At 40.7% G+C, this 26,416-nt stretch overlaps 1 protein-coding gene across 1 annotated transcript in view; it reads left to right on the top strand.

Annotated features, from left to right (window-relative positions):
• The window catches only part of SPECC1 (sperm antigen with calponin homology and coiled-coil domains 1), a 75,540-nt gene extending 55,898 nt beyond the window's left edge, over positions 1-19,642 (top strand). The window contains exons 12-14 of the mRNA XM_050908811.1: positions 16,441-16,557; positions 17,447-17,506; positions 18,286-19,642. Of these exons, the coding sequence (XP_050764768.1) occupies positions 16,441-16,557; positions 17,447-17,506; positions 18,286-18,375 (267 nt within the window). The 3' untranslated portion in view covers positions 18,376-19,642. The remainder of the gene's footprint in view (positions 1-16,440; positions 16,558-17,446; positions 17,507-18,285) is intronic.
• Positions 19,643-26,416: the final 6,774 nt, after the last annotated feature.

Consider the following 26,416-nt stretch of genomic DNA (forward strand, 5'->3'; position numbering starts at 1 on the left):
TGGTCATTTCTGTAAAACCAAAGAAATATTTCTTTGTGTGGCCTTCACCAAAGGAAGTTTGCAGCTGGGGGCCTCACTCTTTCTCATCTGCTGCAGTTTAATGGGATTTTACATAGCAAGTTTTGACTGCTTGAGAATGTCTCATTTCTTTGCAGAGTGATTTTCACTGTTAAACAGGCATAATGATTTGTCCAGTTCTTGTGTGGCCATTGCTGTGCTTATCAGGCTCTGGCTAGTGTTGTATGCAGTTGATTAGGCCTTTGGTTCTGCTTGTAACTGAGCTGTAGAAGGCAATTATAGACAACAGTTCATCCTGTGATATATGCTGGGTGTGCAGGATAGTCTTGGTTTGATATAATGTTGAGATTTTTCTTTCTTAAGAATAATATTGTTTGTTACTTAGAGCAGAAGACAAAAACAGTTATCACCACATGATATGCACCCTGGAGCAAGTCTTTAATAAAAGCAGAGTCCATCTTTTAAAGTAAATAATAAAATATTTTTATTCCTCACAACTAGCTCTTTATGAAGCATTAGCTGCAGGGTGCAGGAGTTTGGAAGAAAAGACAGTAGCTTTCCCTTTAAGTAAACTGATCTATAAAAGTTTGAGTAATTTCTTAGCACTGGCATATTCATCTGGCTTGCACCAATTCCACAGAAGGACAGGTATCAGAGAAAGCTCTTGACTTTAGACACACCTTGTAAAGAATAAAGTCAGGGTTAGCATTTAGCCTCCAGTTCTGTGATACTGCCTAAAAGGCTACAGTGCTGTCCCCTGAAATTGTATGCTCTATGCTGTGTTGATTTATTTTATATCTCATCTACTAAAATTCTCCTGGTCTTGGATTTGAAGGTGTGGGGGAACATTCCCATCCAGTCCTCAGAAAATGGTTCATGAAATACAACTTTTCCGAGTCTAACTTCTGTTAAGCCAGCAAGCCCATCTCTTGAGTAACACTTTCTCCCGACAGCGTTGCCCTTTTTTGTTTCAAATGGCACATATGGTGAGCTTCCTCCACTTCTCTTAAAACAGTGTAACTCTGATGAGTTCACTGTTAGAAGTGTTCTCTGAGAGTCAGCCTGTAGTTTTCTTTCTCTGATTACACCCAAGTTGGACTAAATGTATTGCTTTTAGAAATTATGATGTGGCTTGCAAATATAGAGGCCTGTCCTGATTCTGTAGGTACCAGGCTGGCACCAAGTGTGACAAGTATTCCCTCCATGATAGAATAGGGGGTTTGTTTTTCCATGCTGAACCCAAGTAGTGGAGCTAACTGTGTATCAGATAGCAGGCAACCCAGGAGGTATGCAAGGCAATCCGGGTCTGTCTGTTTTTCCTTTTAGTATTAGTCTCTGGAGGAAAGTCCTCTTCCATGCTTCAGAGGACAATGGAAGTCTTTGCTTTATGTATGGCTGCTGGAGTGTTGTTGCTACGTGACTGTCCAGATGATGTTTCAGAAAAAGCTTTGTTGTTTTGGTTCCTGCTCTGATGAGGCTCTTGTTCTGTTCCTGGCTGTCCTCTGTCATTTACTCTTTCTAAAGCAGCAGAATGAGTTTTCAGCAGTTTTTGAGAACAAGCGGGTAAAGCACTGACAAACACTGCTTAATCCAGGAGAGTCTGAGAAGTTCAGACTGTGATGTGGTGGGGGGCCTTATTACCCAGAGTGTAAGATCCCAGGGCAGAAATGAAAGTCAGATGAACCAAAGGACAAACACACTATTGATTTATGGTGAGAGTCTTGCCTCTCTATCTTCACCGCTTCATTTAGCGGCATTATCTCTTGGACATTCTTCCTCAGATTCTATTCCCATTGCGCTCTTTGCAGTGCATTCAGTAACTCTTCTTGAACTTGCTTTTCCCAGACCCTTGCACTCTTACGATAAGGCTGATATTAAGCTCCACCGGGAGTTTTTATCATTCTTGAGTACAAAGAACTGGAGTGGAGTAAAGAACGTCATCCTCCTTCCTGCCTTAGCCACTGCAACGGTGGGAATGAGGTAATGAACTCCACCGAGCAGAACCCTGATGACGTGCATGACTTCTTTTCCATAGATAATACCCCTGTCTATGAGGCATCATATGTACAAATCCCAGTATAATCTGTCATGTTTTTTCTAACATGAAGCCCAGAACCACAGATAACTGGATGCAAACTGTTTTCAGCTCTGTGACACGGTGGAATGAGAGAATAAAAGACTTGCTGCTTGGCTGCTTAACTTCTTTTTTTCAGTAGCAAAATGTACTGCCTTTGAGGTCTAACAGTTCCTGATCTGAGCTGGTGAGGAAGAGGGAGATTCCTTTCTGTTTAAATTGTGAAGATACCAGATTTCATTAAACAGTATGAGCAAAATGGATTAGAATAACTGATACTCTCAGTAGCAGCTACTACCCGTGTCCCAGATTCCCTGAGGAAAGCTGGATTAATGACCTAGGAAGGTATCTGGGGATAAGACCTAGGGACCAGCACACAAGGCTCCACTTTTTAAATGCTTTAATCCATACAAGGCTTATACTATAGATAGAAATTAACATCCTGCTCCTGGCATATATCCTTGCATTTACCACAGTGGGAACATTCCCTGGCTTTGAACTTCAGTGTGTTCCCCAGGAGGCAATCTAATAAAACAAGAGAGGGACACTGGAGGGAGTTGAGAGAAGTGCAACACAAATTAGTAGTGGCCTGGAGGGCTTTGTTTGTTTTTTAAAAAAAGAAATTGCATGAGTTTACAGTAACTGAGGAGAAACATGAAACCATCTATGTTTCTCTAATCTGCTGTGTCATTTCTAAGATCCCTATTTAAACAGTGATTTGATATCAAAAAGATATGAATGCTAAGGAGAAAGAGTAGTTATTTAGAACATGAAAACAGAATCACTAGAATAAAAATAAAGTGGAAGTTCAGTTTAATGACTAGGAGAAAAGAATATGAAAGTGGGATTGCATAAACTGTGGCATGATCGATCATATGATTTCAGTTGTCATATTTCAAGGCCTAGATGAAAGTTATTTGGCATTTTGGCCATCGATTTTGAATAACTATGCAGGGGAGGTGCTAAAAAAATCTCAGCAGTAAAAAGAATTGTAGTGAAATAACGCTTTGGGCTCAGTGGCTTTGTGCAAAACTTCCGTGAGGAAAATCTCCAGCTTAAAAAAACCAACCTTAATCTAATGTATGGTTCCCTATAAGAATTGTGCACTGGCATATGATCTCTTTTGCCAGACATACATAGACTGTTCCTTCTGCCTCTCTGAATTTGTTGACATCTTGGTGTATAATGTAGGGTGATGAGATGACCAGACTTGAGAACTGCTTTTGTGGCTCTGGAACTCAATTACTACAAGTCCTTTAAACCACAAAGCCTGCTGAGAGTAAGGTATTTATGTTGAAATAGCTTTTTCTCTGTTGTCTTGTGGTTTTTTTTTTCATCTATTTAAAAAGATTATACATCATAGCAACAGCGTGAAGTAGAAATTGGGTGCCTCTTTTCTAATAGGCTCTGTTCCTATGAGTCGTAACTCCTGGAAGCTGCTGAGAGTCATTCTTGTTGCATTATCACCTTCCATAATCATATCATTAGTGACTGTGGTGTTATTTAAGTGCCCTGGTTCTGTTTGCTCTCTGTGGAGACCATTTGTCAAGGGGCCAAACCTCTCTAGATTAAGTCTATTACTATCCACAGATGTATTGTGAAAACACAGAACATCAAGAGGCACTTAACCCATGATCATTAGAACTGAGGATTATTGTTTCTGCCATGTATACCCTCTCCAGAGAGGGGAGGGAATTGCTACCGTGTTAATGAATATGGTTTGCTTAAAAGAACTATTATCATGTTTTTTCCAACCACTACACATCCATCCTATGGCACAGAGGAAAAGAGAATCTGAGACCGACTCTTTTCTCCAACGCACAATCATGGTTATTCTTTTTATGAAAGTTATATTTGGTTTAACAGGACCCATTTGTGATCCACTTGTTGAAGAACCACCATCTCTTACAGTAAAGCCATCTGTATGGTTGTCTTAAGTAGAGGAATGCTAAACAGGAGGAGACGAGGAATGTTCTAGAACTGACAAAGGGAAATGGCAGCTATACCTCTGAAGATTTTTATATTTTGTATATTCCCGACCTGTGCATTCAAGCCATTGCATTATATCATCTCCCTGACTATGACAGTGTCAGTACACCAGCTTATGGATAAAGGCAGTGGGCATCTTCAGGAGAAGGGGCAGTGCTTCCTATTAGCACTGATACCAATATGAGATGGCTAATAAATTGGTATTGGTCTTATTGGTATTTGCAGGACCAGCCTCACATCCGATTTCATACAATCTGGAGGAATCTCAACAGCATAGAGAAACTACTAACCAGAGCAATCTTTACATAGCTTTCATGTTGTACAAGTAGTTCCTGTACAAGAATTCCTTTTAATTATTCTGCATAAAACACTCTAGCAACTATGAGCAAAGCTAGAAGAAAATTATTTATTTGTTTCCATGCCTTATTTGGAGTTATTTGACTTTGCAGTAGGTCCCAGGAACACTGTGCAGTTTTAGAAAGTATGCTTGGAGTATATAGGAACTACTTTTACAGTGATACTCTCTGACGTTGTATTGTTTAGTCTAAGTTAGCAAAATACAAATATCTGTATGCCCAACCATTCTGAATATTTGCCTCAAAAGCTGTGAATTGTTTTTTGAAGCTTCCTTTTCTTAAAACACAGATAGTTTTAGGGCTCTGATGAAATATCCCGATGGAGACTGCAGCCTGCATAGTTTCCCGAAATACAGATTGGCATTAAGAGGAGTCTAAATACTTCAACCTTTGTCTTTGCTGTGTATATTAATAAAAGTACTTTCCTGTATAGTGCCTCAGCTATTCAAAAAGAAGAAAAAAAAACCCTACCCTGAAGTATTCCCGCTGTTATGGCTATTCCAGCCTTGAGAGACAGAAACTGGAAACAAATTACTTCCGAATGAAACCTAAAAGTCATTAAATGTAATTCTGAATGCTTTTACTACTAGAAGTATAAAGCTGGTATATCAGACTATGTAAAAGTTGGTGTCTCTGCATAGTACTATGTTCTTCATGTAGCAAAGATGCAAAAGCTTAGGGAGAAAAATAAAGGCTGTTACAGTATTTGCTGTTTGTCAAGTAATTATAGCAAGAGACTGGTTGACTAGTGGTTTGACAGTGGATATAATATAAAGCTTTTTACCCTTTTGTATTCAGTATAAACTCAGACTAATACTAGCTTTTTGTTTATGACTTTGTGGCTTTCTTTTTCTCACAGGAATTTGCATTCTTTTCTTTTTGTACTAGACAGTATTTCCTCCATGTCCTCTTTGTTCTCAAGCCCTATTCCATGATATTATCTGCTGCTTTTTTGCATATTTTTTTTACTTGGTTGCTGTCTGGATAAGATCCAGCACAGGTTAAGTGTGGCCCAAAGATGTAAAAATGCAGGTAGGCTGATGAGGATATAACGTATTCCCTTTGGTCAAATGGTCACAGGGCCAATGCATTCTCATTAGGGAGGTGGACTCTCCCTGCTGCAAGGACAGCCAGCCAGGATGACTATTTTTTGACTGCTGATGCATCAAGCAGGCGTATTCGTGGGGCTGCATGTTGTGGGGACCTGCTTTATAGGAGATCCAAAAGCTCCTTCATGGCCAGTTGTACATTAACATGTCTATGTTTGACGGTTTCTTCCTTATTCTGGAAACTAAGGGTTATATTTAGAAACCAGAAGTGTGTTGTTTCTTTGTACATCATTAGTGTGGGTAATTGACATTATCTTTCTACTTAAGCAACTACTGTCTCAATTTTTTTTAAGTCTCGACTGAGCACTTTGCCTCACACTTCAGTTATGCACCGTCTTGGACCACAGAGAGTGAACAGAGACTGTATTGCAAATGCTACCACAGTCCTCAGGGTTGGTGCTCGGGCTGGCAGTTCTAGTAAAGAATCAGAGCTGAATGGGACAAAAACCAGGATCAACACTCTCAACCTCTGAACCTGGGCAGAATATAATTCCTGGGACTTGGCTTGTAAAACAATTGGTCAAACACTTCCTTTGACACTAATATAATGGAGCTTAGTTTTCAAGCCTTGAGAATCCCAGCACAGCTGTGCACTGTCTTAAAGAAATACAGAAAAGAACTCAGTTGCTTCTTAATCACAAGATGCACACTTGGGCGTGGGAGTGATTCTCTTACCCTTTTCTACATTACTTTCTGTGTTAATGTTGACAAATAGCATAAAACTGTTTCAGTGTTTCCAAATAGTATCAGTCTCTCTCATATATCAACATTAACCAACTTTCTATCTAAATATTTAAGTAGTCATGAGAACTAGGTAAGTGGTAGCATTCCGTAATTCAGCAGTACCGAGGAGTGGATGTACAGGTTTTCTGGCCACCTTTCCGAGTGAGGTCTTTCAAGCAACAAGGATAGGAGGTAAATCCCATCTGCTGTTACGCACAGTTTATGTGCAGTCTGGAAAGGCTGGATTCCCACAGTGCTGTGATCTTGTGTGCTGAAGATCAACAGCAAAACAAATAACTGCCAGTTTGTGGGATGTGGGTGAAGAAAAACACTGAACAAAACCCCTCCAGATTTAAATGGCAGCCATCCATTCATTCTAAGCAGCATTCATGGCAGAGTCTCTCTCTTCTAGCAGAGGACTGGGAAGATTTCCCTTCTGCCACACCAACCTCTGTGCCTGAGATTAGAGGCTGATGGCCAGAGCCTGCTGAGCAAGCAGGAAAAAGCTGTCTGTCTTAATATTTACCAATACCATTAATGCAACAAAGTTGTTCTCTGGCGAACAATGACACTGACCCTAAAGTCAGCATAGCATGCTAGCATATCCCTTCTGTTATGAGAGGGTGCACGTGCTTACTAAGAGCTCTGCATCCACCGTACTTGTAGCATTTTGACATTTCGAAGTAGGATATATGTGCAATGGGTTTTTCCTGGGAAGTTATTAGTATATTCTGTGAGTTTCTGAGAAATGGGTCACGTTTCTGGCCGGCTCTGTGTTTCTCTGGTTTTTGCCAAAGAGGAGGATGTTGGCTTCAGGGAGACTTTTTCTATCTGTGCAAAAGTTGTTAATAGCTATTGAGTCTTGGTAATAGCTATTGAGATAGGAGGGATTGTCCTGTGTTTGAATAAAAATTGACAATAAATTAGTCAGGAATTTTGCTCCCAAGTCTGCTTTGGACAATATTTGTGACCTTGGCAGTCTTGCATAATACCGTTGCCTTGATTTCCCTAGTTGTTAAAATAGAGATCATCATATCATATCATTGGATGATGATGAGTTTCAGTAATATTTGGAAAGATGCTCTGATAAAAAAGGCAATCTTTAGAGTTTTTAATTAATGAAAATATGGGCTTAAAATTTCAAGATATTCCCAATTTTTTTCCAGAATAAACGTTTTCTTTTTCTAAATAAAAGCACTTATAGCTGAATGTGTACATGCAGTTTCTCTGTATGTCCCAGCTGGGCCCAGAGTTGGGTCTGGAAAATAATGCAGCAGCCAAATCATGGCATGTCGGGAATAATCAGGTTGATTACCAATGTGCAAACCCCCTTCACAGTGATGCCAATGTATAAACATGCTTCTCCAGTGTAGCCAAATAACTTGAGCCAAGCTCTACCTTTTTTCACATAAGGGCCTTTATCCTGTAAACAAATACAAGTCTCTTGATTGGAGGGATAAAATAAATGCCCGTGCAGCTCTCTCATGCGTAACTCTCTGTCCTGCTGGGTAATTTTAAAAATAGCATTTACATTCTATCCATCCCAAAGTCCAAGACGCTTTCCTTGTGTTGCCTGGATGCAATGACAATCAGTGAAAACACTGAATTGATCGGTCACCACCTGGAACAGCTCCAAATGGTGAATTTAACTGGGAGAGAGCTGAGCCCTGCTGCCTGTTCCATGAATATCCTTTCCTGTTGAGACCTCTACCCACCTTGTTTCCATCCTTTACCGTGAGCCTGCTGCAGTCTGCAGCCTCCCCCTCTGCCCAGGAATTCCAGGACATGGCTAATCTCTGAACTCTCCGTACAGATAATTAGAAATAGCTATGGGAGCAGTCAGCGTGGTCATTAGCAATTCTGCACCAGGGCTCCCGGCAGGAAGTAGCTGTGCTGCTGTCTTGGACACAGAGGGGAGCTAGTTCCTCCCCCCCTCTCCCTCCCTCCTTCCCCAGAGTATCTGTGTGGTCCTTGGAGCTATGCTGCTGCATCTTCACTCTTGCAGCCTTGGGAATGAAGGAACGCAGCCCAGTCTGTTTCTTCTCTGTGGCATTCAGCAGTGGTGTCATTTAGACGAGTTGGTGAGAAAATTGATGGAAGTTTTAGTTGTGTAGCAAGCAGGGAGTTGGCTTTCAGCAGGTAAGCATAGCAAGTATAATTTATACTGAAGAGCAGAAGAGACGCATAGCAAAAATAAGAACTCATCAGTATCTAATGAGATTATTACAATGAGGAGAACTTGTTAGTTCCTGGTCTTGCTATGTAATCCATCTCTGCCTCTCCAGATATAGCTGACACTTGTTTTGCCCACTCACTGAATGTGACAGTGATGTAAATTACGGAAGTACCGGTCACACTTGATTTATATCTTTTGTCACCATTACCTCGTCTCTGAAATGGCCCAGAGATGTCCATAAAATTGCTTCTGCTTATACCAGCTCTCATTTGGTCCTGTATGTTTGTGTAATAAAAAGCCAGCTCCCTGTGAACTCGGCATTATACATTCTCTCTCTCTCTCTCGTTCAAGTGGGAGCTGGTGTGCAAAGCGATAAATTAAGACCCAAAATGAGGAATGTGTACAAACCCCTGTTACTTTACTAGCCTTTAGTGAGACCTTTGAAGTAGGTGACTTTTAGTAATGAGAATGTTGTCATGGGGTAATTTGCATTCACAACAACTCATATTATTTGCTAGGAAAGGTTCAAATACATTCACTGTGTTATGTGCACTGTGCCAGGAACTGCTCTCAACCCTTGTTCACCAGAATTTGTCTTCATTTTCAAAAGTCAGTCTTTATACATAAAAATGCAAATAAAACCTAAAAAATGTGAACAAAGTATAGTGAAATGTTTGCCAGTCCACACAGTGCTGGGAGCAATAGATCTGATGAGCACGAATGGATGCTGTTTGGCTCATTAGAGAGATTACTCATATGTATAGTTACAGTGATGATTTCAGTGTCGGTAGTAACTGTTTTTCACCTTGCAAGCAGAGGAAATGGGAGGTCACATAATTACTTTATCACGTATTACCTTAAATGTCTCCTATTTGGTAATACTTTCATTTTTTTGTTCTTATGAAAACTTTAGCTGTAGCAGCACCACATCTCTTTTGTAATCAAAATACCAGAACTAAGCTGCCTTGTAGAGGTCGTGGACCTCCTCAATACCTCATGAAGAAAGAGCTGAGCTTGAAGAGTGCACAGATCATTTTAGAATGGCTTTACAGTTTACTCTGGATGATGTCTCTGAGACAACTCCTGTCAGATGAGCTTGTTTTGAGCACAGAACTTCAGAAAGCATCATGCTACCTATTCTTGCTAGTCTGACTCAACTAGGAAAGGTAATGAAGAAAATTGGACATGCCTGACTTTGATATCTTCTCAGATCTCTGGCTTTTGAGAGACTAAAATAGTTGGGAGCTGAAAAATCTTTGCGTAGGATGCTTGACAATAAGCTTGTTAAATTTCCTCTTTTTAAATGTCCCTGCTCCATGTGACTACTGTAGTCAACTGACGTTTGATGCTTTTGCAAAAAAATATAGTCATAAGCTCTCTTTCTAATGCCTTGTCTATGCTAAGAAGGCTCATTAATTCACACTTACTGAAGCAAATGATATACAGTAAACCAAAGGCAACCCTGTGGCAGCAGTGGAGCAAGGAGCAAACAGAACGTAGGAATGTGATGGGAAATGGGGTTTCTTTATAAAAAGGAATGTAGTAAATGTGATAACCTTTAAAGAGCTGGCACTAGTTCCTTATCGTTTCACTGTGCTGTAATTACATAATTTAATAGCATTTTCACATAGCATTTTGTGTTATCTGAGCTATGTTTTTTCATACACGTGTAATCAGCAATAAGATGCATGACTTACTGACATGGCTGCTAGGAGCATTAGAAATATGGATGATGGGGATAGAAATACAAAGTTTCAAAGAAAGGTTAAAACAATTCTTATGGAGACTGCAGCTGCCTGAACCGTTTGAACTAGGGATATTAATACAGCCTGGAGGATAGAAGGTCATTTGGCTTCCTTCCCAATCTTAGCTAGCCACTTAATCTCTATACAATAAACAGTATTGCTGTCCCACAAGTTATGCTGGATTTTTTTTTTTTAATCAAGAGGCATTACTTTATTGTGTATTCCATTTAAGAGAAAAAGATTTGTAAGAGAATTCAGAAAGGTTCCTGGTAGTAGATTGATTAAATGTGATATGCAAATCACTTTAGACTTGCAGCTACCCATTGAAAATAGCTGTGTGCAATTGTCCAAGTCATCTGGGTGCACCCTGTAATTACAGAAGAATCCAGGCAGTCTTTAATTTTAGGCATTCATGCCTTTCATCCGTGTTAACTGGACCTGACCACACTTCTAATTCACCCATATTTCCAGTAGATTGCCCAGTTGTTTCATATCTTTGCTGGAGCATTTTAGATGAACTGTGTTCTGTTTGCTCAGAAGGTTAGATCATGCTAAAAGGAGCCCTTCTTCGCTTGTATTGCTTCTAAGGAAGTACTTAGAACTTGCCTATCCAGAGCTCGAAGCTTATATGCTTCCTTTGATAGAACCTCTTTGGCTGAAGCCTGCTAACACATCCCCAGCCAATTAGGATGTAATAAATCCAAATGAGATTTGCAGTTTCATGCAGCTATTGTTAAAGATGGGTGGGTGTAGGTAATCTTTGTAAGTTGCCTTTCAAGGTACCTTGATCAGATTTTACATTAGAAAGGTCAGAGTTTAGATTTGCAGAGATGTGGCTCATGAAAAGGAGGTTCCTGTTCAGATATCTGTGTCTAAATATAACCACATAAAAACACTGAGCTGTAAGACTTGGTCTGTGGGGGAGATGTGGGTCTCTGGTTAGTGATAAGCAGGAAGGATTGCAGAAAGCTGAGCCAGTTAAGGGGGAGCTGCTATTAAAAACAAGGCAATTCCCTTTGGTTTATTCAATATATTTATTTTAACTAGTTCTGTCTTCAGTATTTAAATTTATATTCTGTATGGGCTGAACCTCAATAATTAGCCACTCTGGCATGTTCCTGGTGTGCAGTTCTGTAGCAATGATTTCTGAGAGGCAGGAGGGCACGTTGTATGCTGAGGGGGGAGGGTGGGAAGAATGATGCTACGGTCATATTTATTGCAGGCTTTCTCCCACAGAATTTCAGGCTAGCTTTAAGCTGATTCATGTCTATAGTTTATAATTCTGGGTCTTATAGAGAAAATTGTGACTCAGAGAGCCATTGCTGTGGGCAGTAACATCTGCGTAGTGGGAATATCTTCTGTCAGTATTTTAACATACTCAGGCTGTTATGAAGAGTGTATGATGTCATTGTTGCTTTTTACTGAAGACCTGGAGTCAAAGATCTAGTGAAATCTAACAGGGTGGTTGTTTTTTCCTCAGATAAACAAAAGAAATTGTTTTTAGTGAGAACAGATCACACAGATTTCCCTGTGTGTCTTTACTGTAGCTCTCATAGTGCTCTGTTATCTGCAAGCAAAGGCCCTGTTCCTGGGGTGGAGGGCTAAGGTTAATGATTTCTGAGAGGCAGGAGGGCACGTTGTATGCTGAGGGAGGAGGGTGGGAAGAATGATGCTAAGGTCATATTTATTGCAGGCTTTCTTCCACAGAGTTCCAGGCTAGCTTCAAGCTTTCATTTGAAGTGAATGAACTATTTTCACTGAGAGGAAGCCTGGGAACTACACTGGAAATAGTTTAGTCTGGACACCTCTATGCTCTACACAGTAATCTACCACTATCCCAGCAAACTTTGTGCCCTCACATCTTTCCATGCTCCTTTTTGCCACTCCACACAGGGTATGTAAAGATGATTATGTCATCGTGCTATAAAAACACCACTCTTCTGGTCTGACTTTCATGTTCTTTCAAGATTTTCAACTACACCACCTCCATCTCACCAATTATTTTCTTAGCAGCACCATGGAAGATCCAGGTCAAGTGCTGCATAATATGGATATGATATGTCTGCTCCAAAGGAAGCTAGTAACCCTGAGAACTGCAGGCTTAAGCTACTCGGCAGCCCTTGATCCATGGGCCAGGGGTTAATCTCTGGTGCAGATGTCTTTAGCAGTGTCGATCCACTGATGTCATGCTAAAGATAGACATTGGCTACTAGTGACCGTGAGACATACTGTGACGATAAGATGGCAAATTTTTGATGCTGCCTGATCAGCACTACAACTCAGTTTGATCTGCAGTCCCTATTCCATTTTCGTATTTCTCCCTACATTCATTCTGCATACAGTCTGGTGCATCTTCCTCCTAAAGGGTGCCATCCTATATAGGTTAACTTCTAGGTCTCCCATGAGAAGCCACATGCAGTTTTTCAGAGCTTGGGATGGGGGTTCTGCTGCAAGCACACTGGGAGACAGTGAAATCACCAGACTCTCCATCCTGCAGTTTGGAAGTGTACGTTAACAACCAGTATGTACACAAATAGCTCCTACATATTCATGGGCTGTGTGTTGAGGAATAGAGAGGTGTGGCAGAAAGACTGAGACAGGTTCCACTGCCAAAATAACCAAGAGAAGTGAATAGTTTCCAAGGTGTTCATTCCCTAAATTGTTTTCTTTCCCCCCGCGCCCCCCCCCCCCCCCTCCCCCCCCCCCCCCGCCCCCGGATTCAGCAGAGCCGGAGATCTTCTGAGAAATCAGAGCGCCTCTATTTTGACTTAATTCCTCTTGGTGTGGTGTAGTGGGGAGGTATTACAAGTAAAGCTGCAGTGTAGCAAAACACAGAAGATCACTTTGCATTTACCATGTCCTTATATCCCAAATTGAAAAGCGGTTAACACAGAATCCAAGATGAAATGCCAGAGAGGGATTTATACTATGTATAAAATGGAAATGCATTTGTTTAGAGGAAAAACCCACAGTGTACTGATGCTTGTTGGATGTGAAAATGGCCACTAAGTGGTTTTGAGTGTGTCTAAGTGTGTGTTGTTGTATTATTAACTGAACCATTGAGCTGAACCTTCGAACATTCATTTTGGCTTTGCATTTAGGACAAAATTCAGATTTGAGTTCATTTTCTCCATGGGTCATGACATACCACTTTGCAGTAGATTTCATCTGTGGTTTAAATATTTTCAGCAGAACCCCATCCTTGAACTTTTGCTTGTTTGTAAGACTTGGATCCAAGAATTACTGAAGATGACTGGTTGGACAATGCTGTTGGAGATGTGAGGATTTTTGGACCTAGTTCTGATTTTATTGTAGACATTAACACTTATTATCTCTAGATATTGTTAGATGGGAGGAGGAGAAGAGTTTTAGGTATAGTTAAAATTACAAAGATGAGTAAAATTATCAAACTGATGCTGGGCTGGTGAAATACTGTAGGAAGGAACAGTTTTGTATCTCGTGTCTCTCATAATAGCATCATGAAAACGAGGGTAGGATATAATGTTCCCACACAAACATGACTTGCCTTTTTGTCTAGTCCTGTTGCTTAACTGAGGCTTTGTTTGTTCCTGTTTCCATGGCCTTTGGCAGGGGCGGGGGGACACCTCCATTTTCCATTTCTATCATACAATACAAAAAGAGAATATTGGCATTTGATGGTAGGCTATTTGCTGATAAAATATATCGGCCTCAATAAAAACGCTTCTGTAATTTGGCAGTCAGTCCTTTCCCACTAACTGCAGATTGATAAATAGTAACTTGTTTGTCTGAAAGATCAAGAAAGCAGAGTAATCCAGCTTCAGCCAATTCCATAACACAAAATTGGACTTCCATGGTGCGACTTTATGGATTAGGCAAAGCCAAGACAGCTTTCAGAGCTGAAAAAAATATTTTTTTCTTGTGATGGTCTTCAGCCACTACGTTGCTTTTCTGCTATCTCCATTGACAGATGTTAATAGAGCAAAATACAATGTGGTGGCTGGTGCAGTGTGGTAATGTCTGCTGCTGATGGCCTGCTTTCTGAGCCCATTAGATTTGTAGATTTATTACAGCCAGAGTATTTTAACCTGAAATATTCTGTACTGCTTCAATTTGAATCATGTTTGGTTATGGACATTTATTACTAATCTGAAATCCTGTCTGACTGGACAAAGTCCAGGCTGGACAACTAATCAGTGAGGCATCGTAAGTGAAGAGCGTATGCTAAAACACTTCCTGTCTGGGTTTTAGTGCATCTGCATTAGCTTTTGTATGAGGGATGCAGTAAAAGCTTTGTCTTTTGGGGAGTCTTGAAAGAAACTGGAAGATAGCTAAAAAAAAGAAAATAAAGTGGCAGAGAGTCTGAGTTGGAGTTCAGCACACAGGAAGATGTGGCTGGTGAGAATGATTTGAGAGTAGCTCCACGCCTGCCGTGGTGTGAGAGATGGTGCAGTACCATTGTATTCTGGAGCCTCCCGTGCTCCAGCAGCTGTTACTTTTCTAAGCAATATCACTTAGTTCACTGTTTTGGTTTTAGCTGGTATTTGGAACTACAGCTGCTACTACAGCAGCAAAACTTAGCCGTGAGAATTCCTCGGTGTGCTAGTATGGCCAGTCAGCACAAACAAGAGCATTAGAAAGGTCACCTTGTTCACAGGATCAGAACTGGGCCACAAGTGTATGTTTAACTACAGCTGTGCCTCACAAGAGAATCCCTGTAAAGAACCTCGAGTGCACTCTGTACTCCCAGTAATCTTTATATTTTAAAGGAGTTCTTTACAGATGGGCTGATTTTACAATATCAGTTTCTGTTTCTGTAATCACTCTAATCCATCTGTTGAATGTAGCATGTTCTGGACTTCAGTTGTCATGAGTAGGGAAACCGGGTTTCCTCTGTGCACCTGAGTGCACCCTTGTAACAAGTTACGCGACTAGCAAAGAAGAATCCCACTGTTTAGCAACAAGGGGAAGGAAGATGGTTTTTGACCATTTAAACTCGCAACCATATTAGACTATTTCTTTCAAAATGTTTCCTTTTCACTGCCCTCCTGTTCAAGCTGGCAGTGGTGGGAGTGTTGCTACAGACAAGTCGGAGATTTTTTTTCTAGCTCAGCTCTGGGGTTTCAATTGGGTGTTTATTAATATATCCATGCTCCCTCAAGCAAACTCAGCCTTGTTGTCATGTTAGAAAATGTGTGAAGAAAAGATTTAAAGGTTTCTGTTTGTTTCTGTTCCGTAAGGATCTTGTATTGTGCTTGTTACCAGTGACACAGCCACATTTATTTGTCAGTGACTGTGGTAGTAGGAGAGTGAGCACGATGAAACCTCTGTTCTCTCCTCAACTACTTATGGCTCATTTTGTGAATTAAGGTAGATGATTAAATTCTGTATCTCAGACTTCCCATTCTTTATCTGCCTTTTGTTAAGTGCTCTGTGATGTGCAGATGAAAGATGCTGCATTGATAAAGAATATGAGAATGCAGACATGCATTTATGGAAACGACTGCAAACTGGGCACATCTGCCCGGCTCTTGGAAAGCTGCCCATTCAGCCGTTGCTGTTGCCAAGTTTGAGCCTCCCTCTCACATACAAGTAAGCACATTCTTTATTTAGGGCTTGAGGACTATGTTAGTATTTCATCAGCTTGATATCGCTTTTGATAAGGGGCTGAATCAAGTCATAAATGTTAATTACACATTCTCATTAAAGCATGTATCTGCTGTGTAATATCAGAAAGATAACAGTGGTCAAATACACTGATTACACTGCCTCATCGTTCTACAAATCCATCCCTCTGTTACGCATCCTGAGACAAGCAAGCATGAACTCAATTACAAAACACCATTTTAAAATACCAATGACTTCGGTTGTAGGTGCTGGAGAAATCATATTTCTGCCATTCTGTAATTGAAAGGGACCAGACAAAGTCCTTCCTTTTGCCAGCACAGGAAAAATGCAGCTGCAGCATGTGCTGCACATGGTATTTCTCACCTTCTAGACAGCATTGGAGAGAGTCTCTCTGTTTGGGGCCTGGTGTGAAAAACATTTAACTCCTTAATAATCCCTTATCCAGGACTTTGAAACTTGCCATCCTACTTGGTATCTTTCTACTTGACGTGAAAAAGAAGGGAGAATGGAAAATGTAAACCTATGTTCCTTTAATACTCTGAGGTTTTGTTTCATGACTGCATAAAAACTATTGTTTGAAGATTTTTTTTGTTGTTGTTGTTGTGTAGCACTGTTCAGGGATGGTTCATGTTTTCTCTTACAGAATATTGATATTACCAACTTCAGCAGCAGCTGGAGTGATGGGCTGGCCTTCTGCGCTCTCCTGCACACGTATTTGCCTGCACATATTCCTTACCAGGAGCTCAACAGCCAGGATAAAGTAAGTTTTGTTGTACCTGCTGCTACACCATTTGCAGAATTCACAGTGAACATAATCCATTTGGATGGATATGATGGAGACACAGTGTTGCAAGATCTTGATCTTGATTGATACAAAATAAGTAGATAGGAGCAACAGTAAGAGACAAGTGTCAGTTGAGAAATTACAAAGCAGACTGGATGAAAAGGGGAAGGAAACCAACAGTGACTCCCAGAGAGAAATGCAGGGACTACTGGATAAAGAGTTAGTGACAAGTTGCCTGAATCCAGCGAGTGCTGCGGATAAACATGAAGGCAGCATCCCTTTTGAAAGGCTAAAGCATTTCTGGACTCCTGAGTTAGCAGCACACGTTAAAAGTGCTGGATCAGTAGGCAGACAGGATCATTCATTGAACTACTTGGACAGCAACATATCTAAGTCAGACCATGTCAGCACATTCCAAGTATGTTATTAAGACCCTCACAAAGGGGAGGAACCTGGATTTGCTGGATTTACTTCAGACAGCTAGTATCTATTACAATAAGAATTATACTATATACAGGAATGCCTTATATTAGTTAACACCTCTTCAGAAACCTTTCACTCATAATACAGACAGAACCTCAGTGGGGTTTTTTGCCCAGTTGTAACTAGTTTCACAAGAACCTATTTGCCAAAAACAGAGGGCTGTAGCTTGGGCAAAAGTAGATGAGCTATGCAAAGACAAAGAACTTGTTTGTGAGTATACCTTACAAATACAAAAAAGTGTCTATGAAAGTATTGAATGTAGTGTTTTTCAATTTTCAAATATACCTGCTCATTTAAACTTACTGATTAACCAGATGCAAGGTAGGGTTCAGGAATCATAGTTTGATGATAATCCTTTTGAACTTTTGTTTTATTTTTACAGAAGAGAAATCTGCTGTTAGCATTTCAAGCTGCTGAAAGTGTAGGCATCAAACCCAGCCTGGTGAGTAACCTTCTTTTAGCAAGGAAAATTTCCTGCATACACCATTCCAAAGCCTTTGTTGCCATGTGGCCAGTCAGTCAGCTTGCACTGAAAATGTTCACATAGTGCTAAGGAAGGCTGCACCCATCTCTGAAAGTTCGTAGTGTTAGGAGAACTTCCAGAAAGAATTTGTAGAATCATAGAATTAATATAATTTGAAGGAACTTCTGGAAGTCATCTAGTATTGAAATGAGCGCATTGATTATGTCCTCCTCTTGGAAGCTGATTCCAGATGATTCCTGTTTTCATGGGCAGGCTTGCCTGTTAGACCATTTTCTTTCCTTTTGTTTTAGTGTTTTAAGAAACAGAAGGATAATTTGTTTGTTAAACTGTTTAAAAAGTCTTTTCAAAAATCAACAATATGATGACAAGGAAGAGGGAAGTTTAATATGAAGGAAAAAATATTATGAGGTTCATGAGCTAAATCCAGAACCAAAGACATGCAAAGAAGCAGCAATTTAAATGAAGTTATATAGAGAATTGATCTTTGATTGCAGATGGAAGAAATCTTTTCAGAATGTAAAACTCATATAGCTGTTTAACTAGTTTGTTAACGAGTTTCAGAATTGCACTAGGCCAGTAGGCATTATTCCCATGGACTTTTATACCGTATGTGGCTTTAAGGAGCTCTGGAATGGAAGCAGAAGTAGTGTTCAATAGCCACAGCTACTCAGAGGACCCAGTGATGTTCCCAGTGGTGGTGCTTGACTAAGTTTTGACAATGTGTCTGTCCTGTGCAGGAACTCAGTGAGATGATGTACACGGACCGGCCAGACTGGCAGAGTGTGATGCAGTACGTCGCCCAGATTTACAAGTACTTTGAGACCTGAGATGCAGAGCAAGAAGTGGACAGAAGTGGGGAAGAGAACAAAGAATGCTACAGATGCACTCGATCACTTTAAAAATCCGCTTGCTCCTCTTCCACAACCAACCTAAGCTCTTAGTTTGAAAGAAAGCTCTTCCATAATTTTGATTACATCTGGGACTGCAACCAAATAAATATCCACTGTCCATCTATACAAATCAAATTAATCTGTAATATTATTCCCATGTGGAAATTGCAAAGCATTTTCAAACACATGTGGGATATTTCTGAAGAGGATCCCTTGTGCTAAACAATGTTTGCCTCAAACCAGACTCCACCAACAGGAGACCTGCTACAAAATGAAGTTCTGAATCGATGTGAACTATGCTGGCACTCAAGGGAGGCTGGGAGATTCATATTAATACAAAAGCTCACAAAAATGCTCTTCTTGCCAAAACATGCTGAACTCATCCCAAATACATGTTGTTTTCTTGCCTCCATATATTTGATAAAACATCATGACAGATGCACATAAGTGTGTAGAACCTTAACCTGAGTTATTCTTGCACATCTCACCCAATAAGTATACTAGTTTGCTTGTCATAGCTTAACCAGCAGGATAATAACAGGATCATTTGTAACTCAGAAACCATGCTCTGTTCCATCACCAGTTAGTGAAAGAACTCTAAAAGATCCTGTTAGGTGCTGGGTCTTCATGTCAGATCAAACAGAAGGAATCTCTTTGAGGAAAAATAGGTTTATTACTACAACTTCGTTACGTGATTACTACGGGAAGCCAGAGCTCGGTTTCCCAGCTGACTGTGCAGGCACAGTTATCACAGGAATATTGCAAATGCAATTTACTAGCTTTAGTTTGCAAGGTGCCAGTAATCAGGTGATGACTTTCTAAGCAATACAGTGACATCTCAGTAGTTCATTTTTTTGTGGACTGAGTGGAGTAGCTTCTTTCTTCTGTGTTGATCCTGTATAATCAGCACAGATACGTAACTGCTGTGTAGAGGCATGAATCTTGAGACAGCCTGTGCCCTGTCCAATAATATGTAGTCCATAGGGCACTGTTACATGCTTGGAAGTGATGTTACCCTGTAAAGGAACACAGTAATATATTAGTACCAATGGAAGTTGCAACTTCACGGGTTACAAAGAATGTAACTGGAACCCCTCTCTGTGTCATGGAAATCTCAAAGGCGCCAGAGAATAGCTTTCCAGCTCAATAATACTGTTAGTAAAATGTCTGAAAGATACTGTTTAATTTCCATTATACCGTTTCTCTTATTTCACCTCATGAAGTTAAATTTTCTGTTTGTCTCCAAGGACAGCAGGATCAAACAGGCTGCTTCATTTGTTCTAGGAGCAGGTCTTGGAGAGCATGCTTTGTACAGGACCTCACAGAAGGCTGCCTAGCTGCTTTAGATTATGCCAGTAGAAGAAATTTGTTGTTTAGTTAGCATGTTTAACCCTGTGACCAGACTTGATGCTTTGTGAGTGTTAATCATAGGGAGCTAGGGATCATTTCTCTCTTACAAAAAATAATAGTGCGTGGTCACTGCTCTTAACTCCTGAAAAAAGGCTCATGAAATAGAAACAAGTGATTTCACAGAACAAACTTGGTTTCAGGTTTTCTGGGGCTTTGCAGGTGGCTGATCTCAGCCTCTGGCTTCCCCACAGTGCTTTGTTGTTTGGTTTTTTAATACAATTTAATTAGTAAACAACCTGTTTCAGACTTTGGTTTTCTCACAGCAAAATACAGGATAAAGGGATAGATGACAGTGGTCAAGGTCAGTGAGTGTATTGAACAGAAAGGAAGTTGGAGGAATGCAGTGTATGCCTATTTCGCAGGAGGAGAAAAGCATCACTTGCTCTTAGTTTTAGTCTGACATTTATTCTAATCCATCGCCTCCAGGAAAGTCTGATTCCAGTCTTTTGAGAGTCTGTGTGATAAAAAAGGACAGTGGCACGCACTTACAGTGCCCTTGCACTCTTTGTGTCATCCTATATTGTGAGAAAGCAGTTGTAAGTGCTGGCCAGAGTTATTTCTTTGTAACAGAGTGCTTTCTAGATTGAATTAACTCTCCAGTATTCTTCAGCATACACTCTGCCATCCCTAGAGAACATAGGATGAGTTGCTCTAAGTGTTCTCAGATACAAGTCTCCTGTTACGTGATAAGATGGAAGAGAAAAATAGCTGCTAAGCAGAGTTCATTTAGGAAGGCAGCCACACTGCAGAGCTCCATTGCCTTGTGGATGCAGCAGGCTCTTTTCCCTTGAGGTATCCATTGGCAGAGATCCCAGTTCTCTCCAACGGGCTGTAGTTCAAAGCGTAGTGAAGTCAACACAGAAAATTCCATATTCCTCAGTGGGCTTTGGATCAGGCACTTGCAGGGATGAGAAAAACTGTTTTAATTCCCAGTGTCTGGTAAACATTTCAAAGTCAGAGGGTTCTACTTGATCTGAAAAAGAACGATAAGCTTAACCCTCTGGTCACTGGAAGTGTGTGTTCCATGTGACTGTCAGATGTACACTAAATCTGTATGTTATCTAATGTGTCAGTATCATTTGCTCGAAGCGCTGTTCTGACATTTATTCTAATCTGTTTCTCTAAGACTTATTCTAACCTTACAAACCATTCTGTTTGATCTAGCAGCTTTTTTTTTTCCAAATGATTTTTGCAAAGCAATGTTTCTGTCATCTCTTTGCAGTTTATTCTCCCATGCCCCCCAGTAGCATAGACCAAACACTGATTCTACCCAATTCTAATGGTATATTCTTAAAAATTTTTTACTGACGTAGGAGTTAGAACAAGGAGCTGTCTGTCAATAGGGAAGAAGTTAATCAGTTTCACCATTTGCTCCATGTTTCTTTTCCGTCCTCAAACCTGCAAAACATCTCATTTTGAAATGCTGATACTTTGAGATTGAGAGATGCTCTTCCAGATTATTTTTTGAGATTAAGAATATTGTTTATTTGTTCATTTAACTGTTACAATATTGTGTATTTTTTCTTCCTTTTGAACCTTGCACAGTTACATTTCTAGACCTGGATTTTCAGAAATTACTGTTGTTTTTTCATGCTGCCTTAAAATTTGAATATGAATTTAAATTTGTCCCACGCAAGATGCTGCAGGCCAGCCTGATTTTCAGAAAATCTACAGGCCCTTGTAAGACATCTCAAATTTGAACTGCAAAATTAAAGTTCTAGCTGCCTACAAAATTAGAGAGTTTGTTAATTAAGTTAAGCTAGAGGGTATAGGGGTAGTCTTCATAGAAGTTCTGAGAATCCTCTGAAAATGTCCTAGAATGGAACGTGTGATGATATGACATGGTTGTATCAGTATGACGTGTTGAATCAGTAAGTTTGCCTAAACTGCCTAAATCCTTTCTGACTTTGCCTCTTAGGAGTAATGGATCTTTCCCCGGTGCAGGCAGATGAAATCTCTTCACCATGTCACCATATGCTCTCTAAATATGCGGTCACTCTTAAACATACCTGCACATGCTTGTGTGTGTGTACTTGGGTAGTCTGTCGGACTACAAGAAACCAAATAGCTGATTTTGGATGAGCACGTGAGAAGAATGGTCAGGATGGGGATTTCAGAGAAGTTCCATGGAGGGATATTGCATCGTGTGACTGTTGTACTATAGCTGGTAGAGAGGAAAGGAGATTAAAGTGTGAAAATATACAATCTGACTCCCAGAATTTCTGGTGAGTCACAGAAGGTACAAATTGTTTCATGGCTTGGGAAGGTACGGAGGCGTTGAGAAGCGAGCCCAGAGTCAGCCCTCTAAGAAGGTTTTCTAGAAAGGCTGATGAGCGGTTTCTGAAAGTACGCAATGAAACTGAATGGAGTGAAAGTCCAGCGTGTGAGGAGAGGGGCATATATGGGACATACATACCTGGGCCTTTGTGGACAGCAGAGGACATCAGCTTAAGAGTCCTTACTGACTGTCATCTTGAGTGACATTTCTCCTAAGAGTGCAGCCTGGGGTGGATCTCAGAAGATGAGGAGGGAAGAGAGCACAGAGCTTGCTGCCTTTGCCAGGTTCCCCTTCCTGTGCTTCTGACAGTCACGGAAATGCGAAGGGGACAAAGATTTCCCAGTTCTTCCTGTGCCGCAGCAAGGCAGCCGTACTAAGCAGAGGGGTTTTTTGACTTGTGCATGTTCTTCAGTTTCCTCTCAGTCAGACACATTCTCTTTGAGTTTTGGCAGGTTTTCTTTTTGTAATCTGGAGTTGTTTTTTACAGGTTTTCTCTATGATTTTTCTTGTTTTGTATGTGCAACCAGTTATGTGCGAGTTTTCTGTCCAAACCAAATAAGTGCACGCTGGCAGAATGATTGGTTCTTTCCTGTTTGATTCCTAACCTGGAACTCTTCAAAAATCTACCTTTTTGCTTCACTGACTTCCCCCCTTCCTTGGCAATGAAAACACGAGCATTGGCTCATTAGTTTGTTTGTACCTCCCGCATCTTTCTGTGCTTACGGTACCGGGTCTTCCAGCAGGAAGTATCTGACGGGGCCAGCTGGTTGCAAAGCTGTGCCTTGTGTATCTGATAAAAGGCAGAGTCTGTATGGGATGAGATTATGCATTTTCCTGTCAGAAGAGGGCTTTTGCCTAAAAAGACTCAGGGCACTGAGCATTAAGACATTTTTAAACCCAGCAATAACTTCTACTATGCTAGACTATATTGGTTTTTACCAGCTCCAGTGCCATTTAGACTCACTCACCAATATGGTGTAGAATCAAGCTTATAACTGAACTGCAGTTAACGTTTTTCTCAACTGATGGTCTCTACATTTTTGACTTGCACGTGTGCCAAGTGCCACTGGGCAGTGCTGGACACAACATTTTTATTGATTGTTGGTCCAGGCTTGAGTTTGTCATATGGGATAATCACCTCTAACAGTCAAGTACTTTTAGCTTTCTGTATTGGGTACAGATGTTACATCGTAATCTAATTTATACAAAGAGCACATTAGAATGTATATACTAGGCATTGCCGGATTTGGACATGCTAATATTTAAAGATTAACATTATTAAAATGTATGATGCAAAAATCTGTGTAATATTTCTAATAAATCTTTTTCTGTTTCTGAGGTTTGTTGTAATGTTTCAAATATCTACACGCAAAACAGTCTTCTGCACTCTGCTGGGAAGCAGGACTCCCAGGAGAGTTTTTAGAAGATACTCATGGTTCACTGATTCTCCTACGCTGGTGGCAAAGAAAATTTGGTCAGAATCTTCTTTTCATAAATAAATCAAGTTCAATTTTTTAAGTAACTTAGATGCATTTGGATGCCTTTCAGAAGATTGTCTTGGGGATAAAGCAGTGCAAGAGATCTCTCAGTTTCTGAAACAAATAGTATTGAAGAGACAGGAAAACATCCTAGTGCAAAGGCAAGGAAAGAACACAGAAGAGACCAGTATGTCTCTACATTAGGAGCTCTTAAATGACTAGAGGATTAAGAAAGAAGTAGTCAAAAAGTGGAAGCAAGGACTCATAACTGGAGTAAGTATAAAAATAAGTCACCAGTAAGCTAAGAGGCAAGATGAGTTACAGCGCTCAGAGTACACTCCACCTGGTAGATAGCGACAGGACATCACACACGATGCAGAGGATGAGCACAGTATGTGCATAGCGCTGGCAGGAGATTCCTCTGCCCTTCTGTGAAACAAACCCTACAGATGTAAGAGACTGAAATCCTATGGGCATGCCAGTGACCAGACCTGGCACTATTCTCTTTCCCGCAACGGAGAGGACTAGCAGCTGCTGATCTTTTGAAAGGAAGCCAGAGCATCCTGACTGAGTCCCCGTCTTGCAGATTGAACTTCACCATCCGACTAGTGGCACTGCTAGGGAAAATGAAGTTTGTGTTGGAATTTCAGGTAGGGCTGAGTTATGGAAAAGAGGGCAAAAATAATGACTCCGTGTCAAAACCAAGCTGCCAAGCAGTGACGCTCATGGTGACATTTATTATAAACACTCTCCATGGAGTAAAGGAGGGCTTCCTAAATTCTCAACTGTATCCCTGGGTAGAATTCCTTTTTCCAGCCTGCACAAAGAGGCTGTGGAGGCCTGCCTTTGCTGCTGAGGAATTCAGCCCCATGGATGCTGTGCTCCAGCCACTACCCAATCTACATGCAGAGCTTTCAAAGATGCTGAGATCAAATTCCGGAATACTTTTCACAGAGGCTGCTTTTATCTCATGACTGTAGTGGCAATACTAGAACAATCAAAATCGCTGAGTCAGCAAAGTAAACAAGAAGAAAAAAGAAATGGGCATTTAAATCTCTTCAAGCCTCTCAGGTACGTTTGTGTCCAGCTGGGTAGATGAAACCTTATGGGGAAAAGTTCTCATTTACATGATCCAAACTACTTTGCCTTTCCCCACCTAAGTATCATGTTTCAGCCCTGGATTTTTGATGCTGGCTGATCCTTTCTTGTGGCAATGTCACAGGCAAAGCCGTGTTGTTTTGATGATTTCTCTGATCTGGGTAGCTTTATCTCCTGGACAAAGTACGAGCACACGAAATGGCAAACTAGAGTTCCTAATTTTTTCAGGCTGTCACTGCACTTTATTTTGAAGGTTTGCTGTAGCTCACTTAGAAAGCACTAGACTCAATATTTGCACCCCAGTTGTCTTCTGCAAAGGAATTCTCAGAACCAGCCCTGTCTTGCTATCTGGAAATCTCACCATCACCAGGAATGCAGGTTCGTATTATGCTTAAAGCGTAAAGAGCAGGACTCTGAATGCTTAAGTTCATTGGTTGTGTGACCTTGGAACAAGGCAGTTCATGTCTGTCTGTCTAAATTCCCAATCCTTTGTTGATCTACTTTCTCCATCCTTTTGTCTGTCCTTGTCTTTTTTAGCTATAAAACCTTTGGGGCAACAGCTGTATTTGCTAGGAGTTTATACAGCCTCCAACCACAAGCTAGCGTTAATGTGCAGTATTATAACAGAACTAATTAATAATCAGACCAGATTGGTTTTGTAATGTTCTTTAGTCCCAATGGGGTGAAATCCTGGTTGTCTAGCCCTGCCCAGGGAAGCTGTGATCTATCCGGACTCCCCACCTGTATTTGTGACACCAGTAGAAATTATCACGTAACAGGAGCTGGTTACAGGTTGGCATTCAAAGCTGTGTGTGACTGACGGCCTCATTTCCACCTTCCTGTGACCCAGCCAGATCTTGGCTGAGGCGTGAAGTCAGGAATTTCTGTCTGCGTGTTGCAGTAACTGCAATAAGTGAGGTTTATAGGTTGGTTTTTTTTCCCCCCCATGAATCAGACTGTTAGGTATGCTTGTAGGACATTATCCTTCGTGTCTGGTAGCATCCAGCAATTTTTTGATGGGGATAGACTCTGGAGTCCTGGGATGTGGAAAGGCAAAAATCCGTTCTGCCTTATAGACCAGTGAACAAAAATTGCACACGATGAGTCGCAGTCCCATTCTCTTTATGGAAAGAGATATGAATCTCCTGAGACATTGTTGTCAGAGTTAATCTGTTCTTTGTACAGTATGGAGATACCAGTGGGTAGCAAGATACCTGTTATTGCAGCTACTTTAGTTCGTGTTTGCTTTGGTTCTAAACAAATGATCGAACAAGATATCTCTGTTGGCTCTTTAAAAACCTGTCCCCATAATCCTTGCTTGAACTGTAATTGCTACAAAACACAAAGTCATGCTATCATGGGCTGACTCAAAGCTTCAGCCAAACAACCACTCATAAAAAATATTTATGTTAAAATGGATCCACTGCTCTGCCACTTGACTTCAGCAGGTCACCTAAGCTGTGCCATGCCTTTGCCATGGTAAGTATATGCTGGGAAGCCAGCAAAAGTTAACAGCCCAGCAATCAGGATCTACAGTTGGAAAGGATGTAAGACGGTTCTTATTTTTGCCAGAATTTGCTATATTCAGCCATTTGCAACTATTAATGTCTGTGAATTCCCCTGTGATCTTTCAGAAAACAGATTCTGCTTAGGAACAATTGATTCTGAAGACCTGCTGCCTCTTACTGCCGGACTTGGTGTTTCCATTACTGAA

Source organism: Gymnogyps californianus, chromosome 20 (assembly GCF_018139145.2).
Source record: "Gymnogyps californianus isolate 813 chromosome 20, ASM1813914v2, whole genome shotgun sequence".
Classification (NCBI taxonomy): domain Eukaryota; kingdom Metazoa; phylum Chordata; class Aves; order Accipitriformes; family Cathartidae; genus Gymnogyps; species Gymnogyps californianus.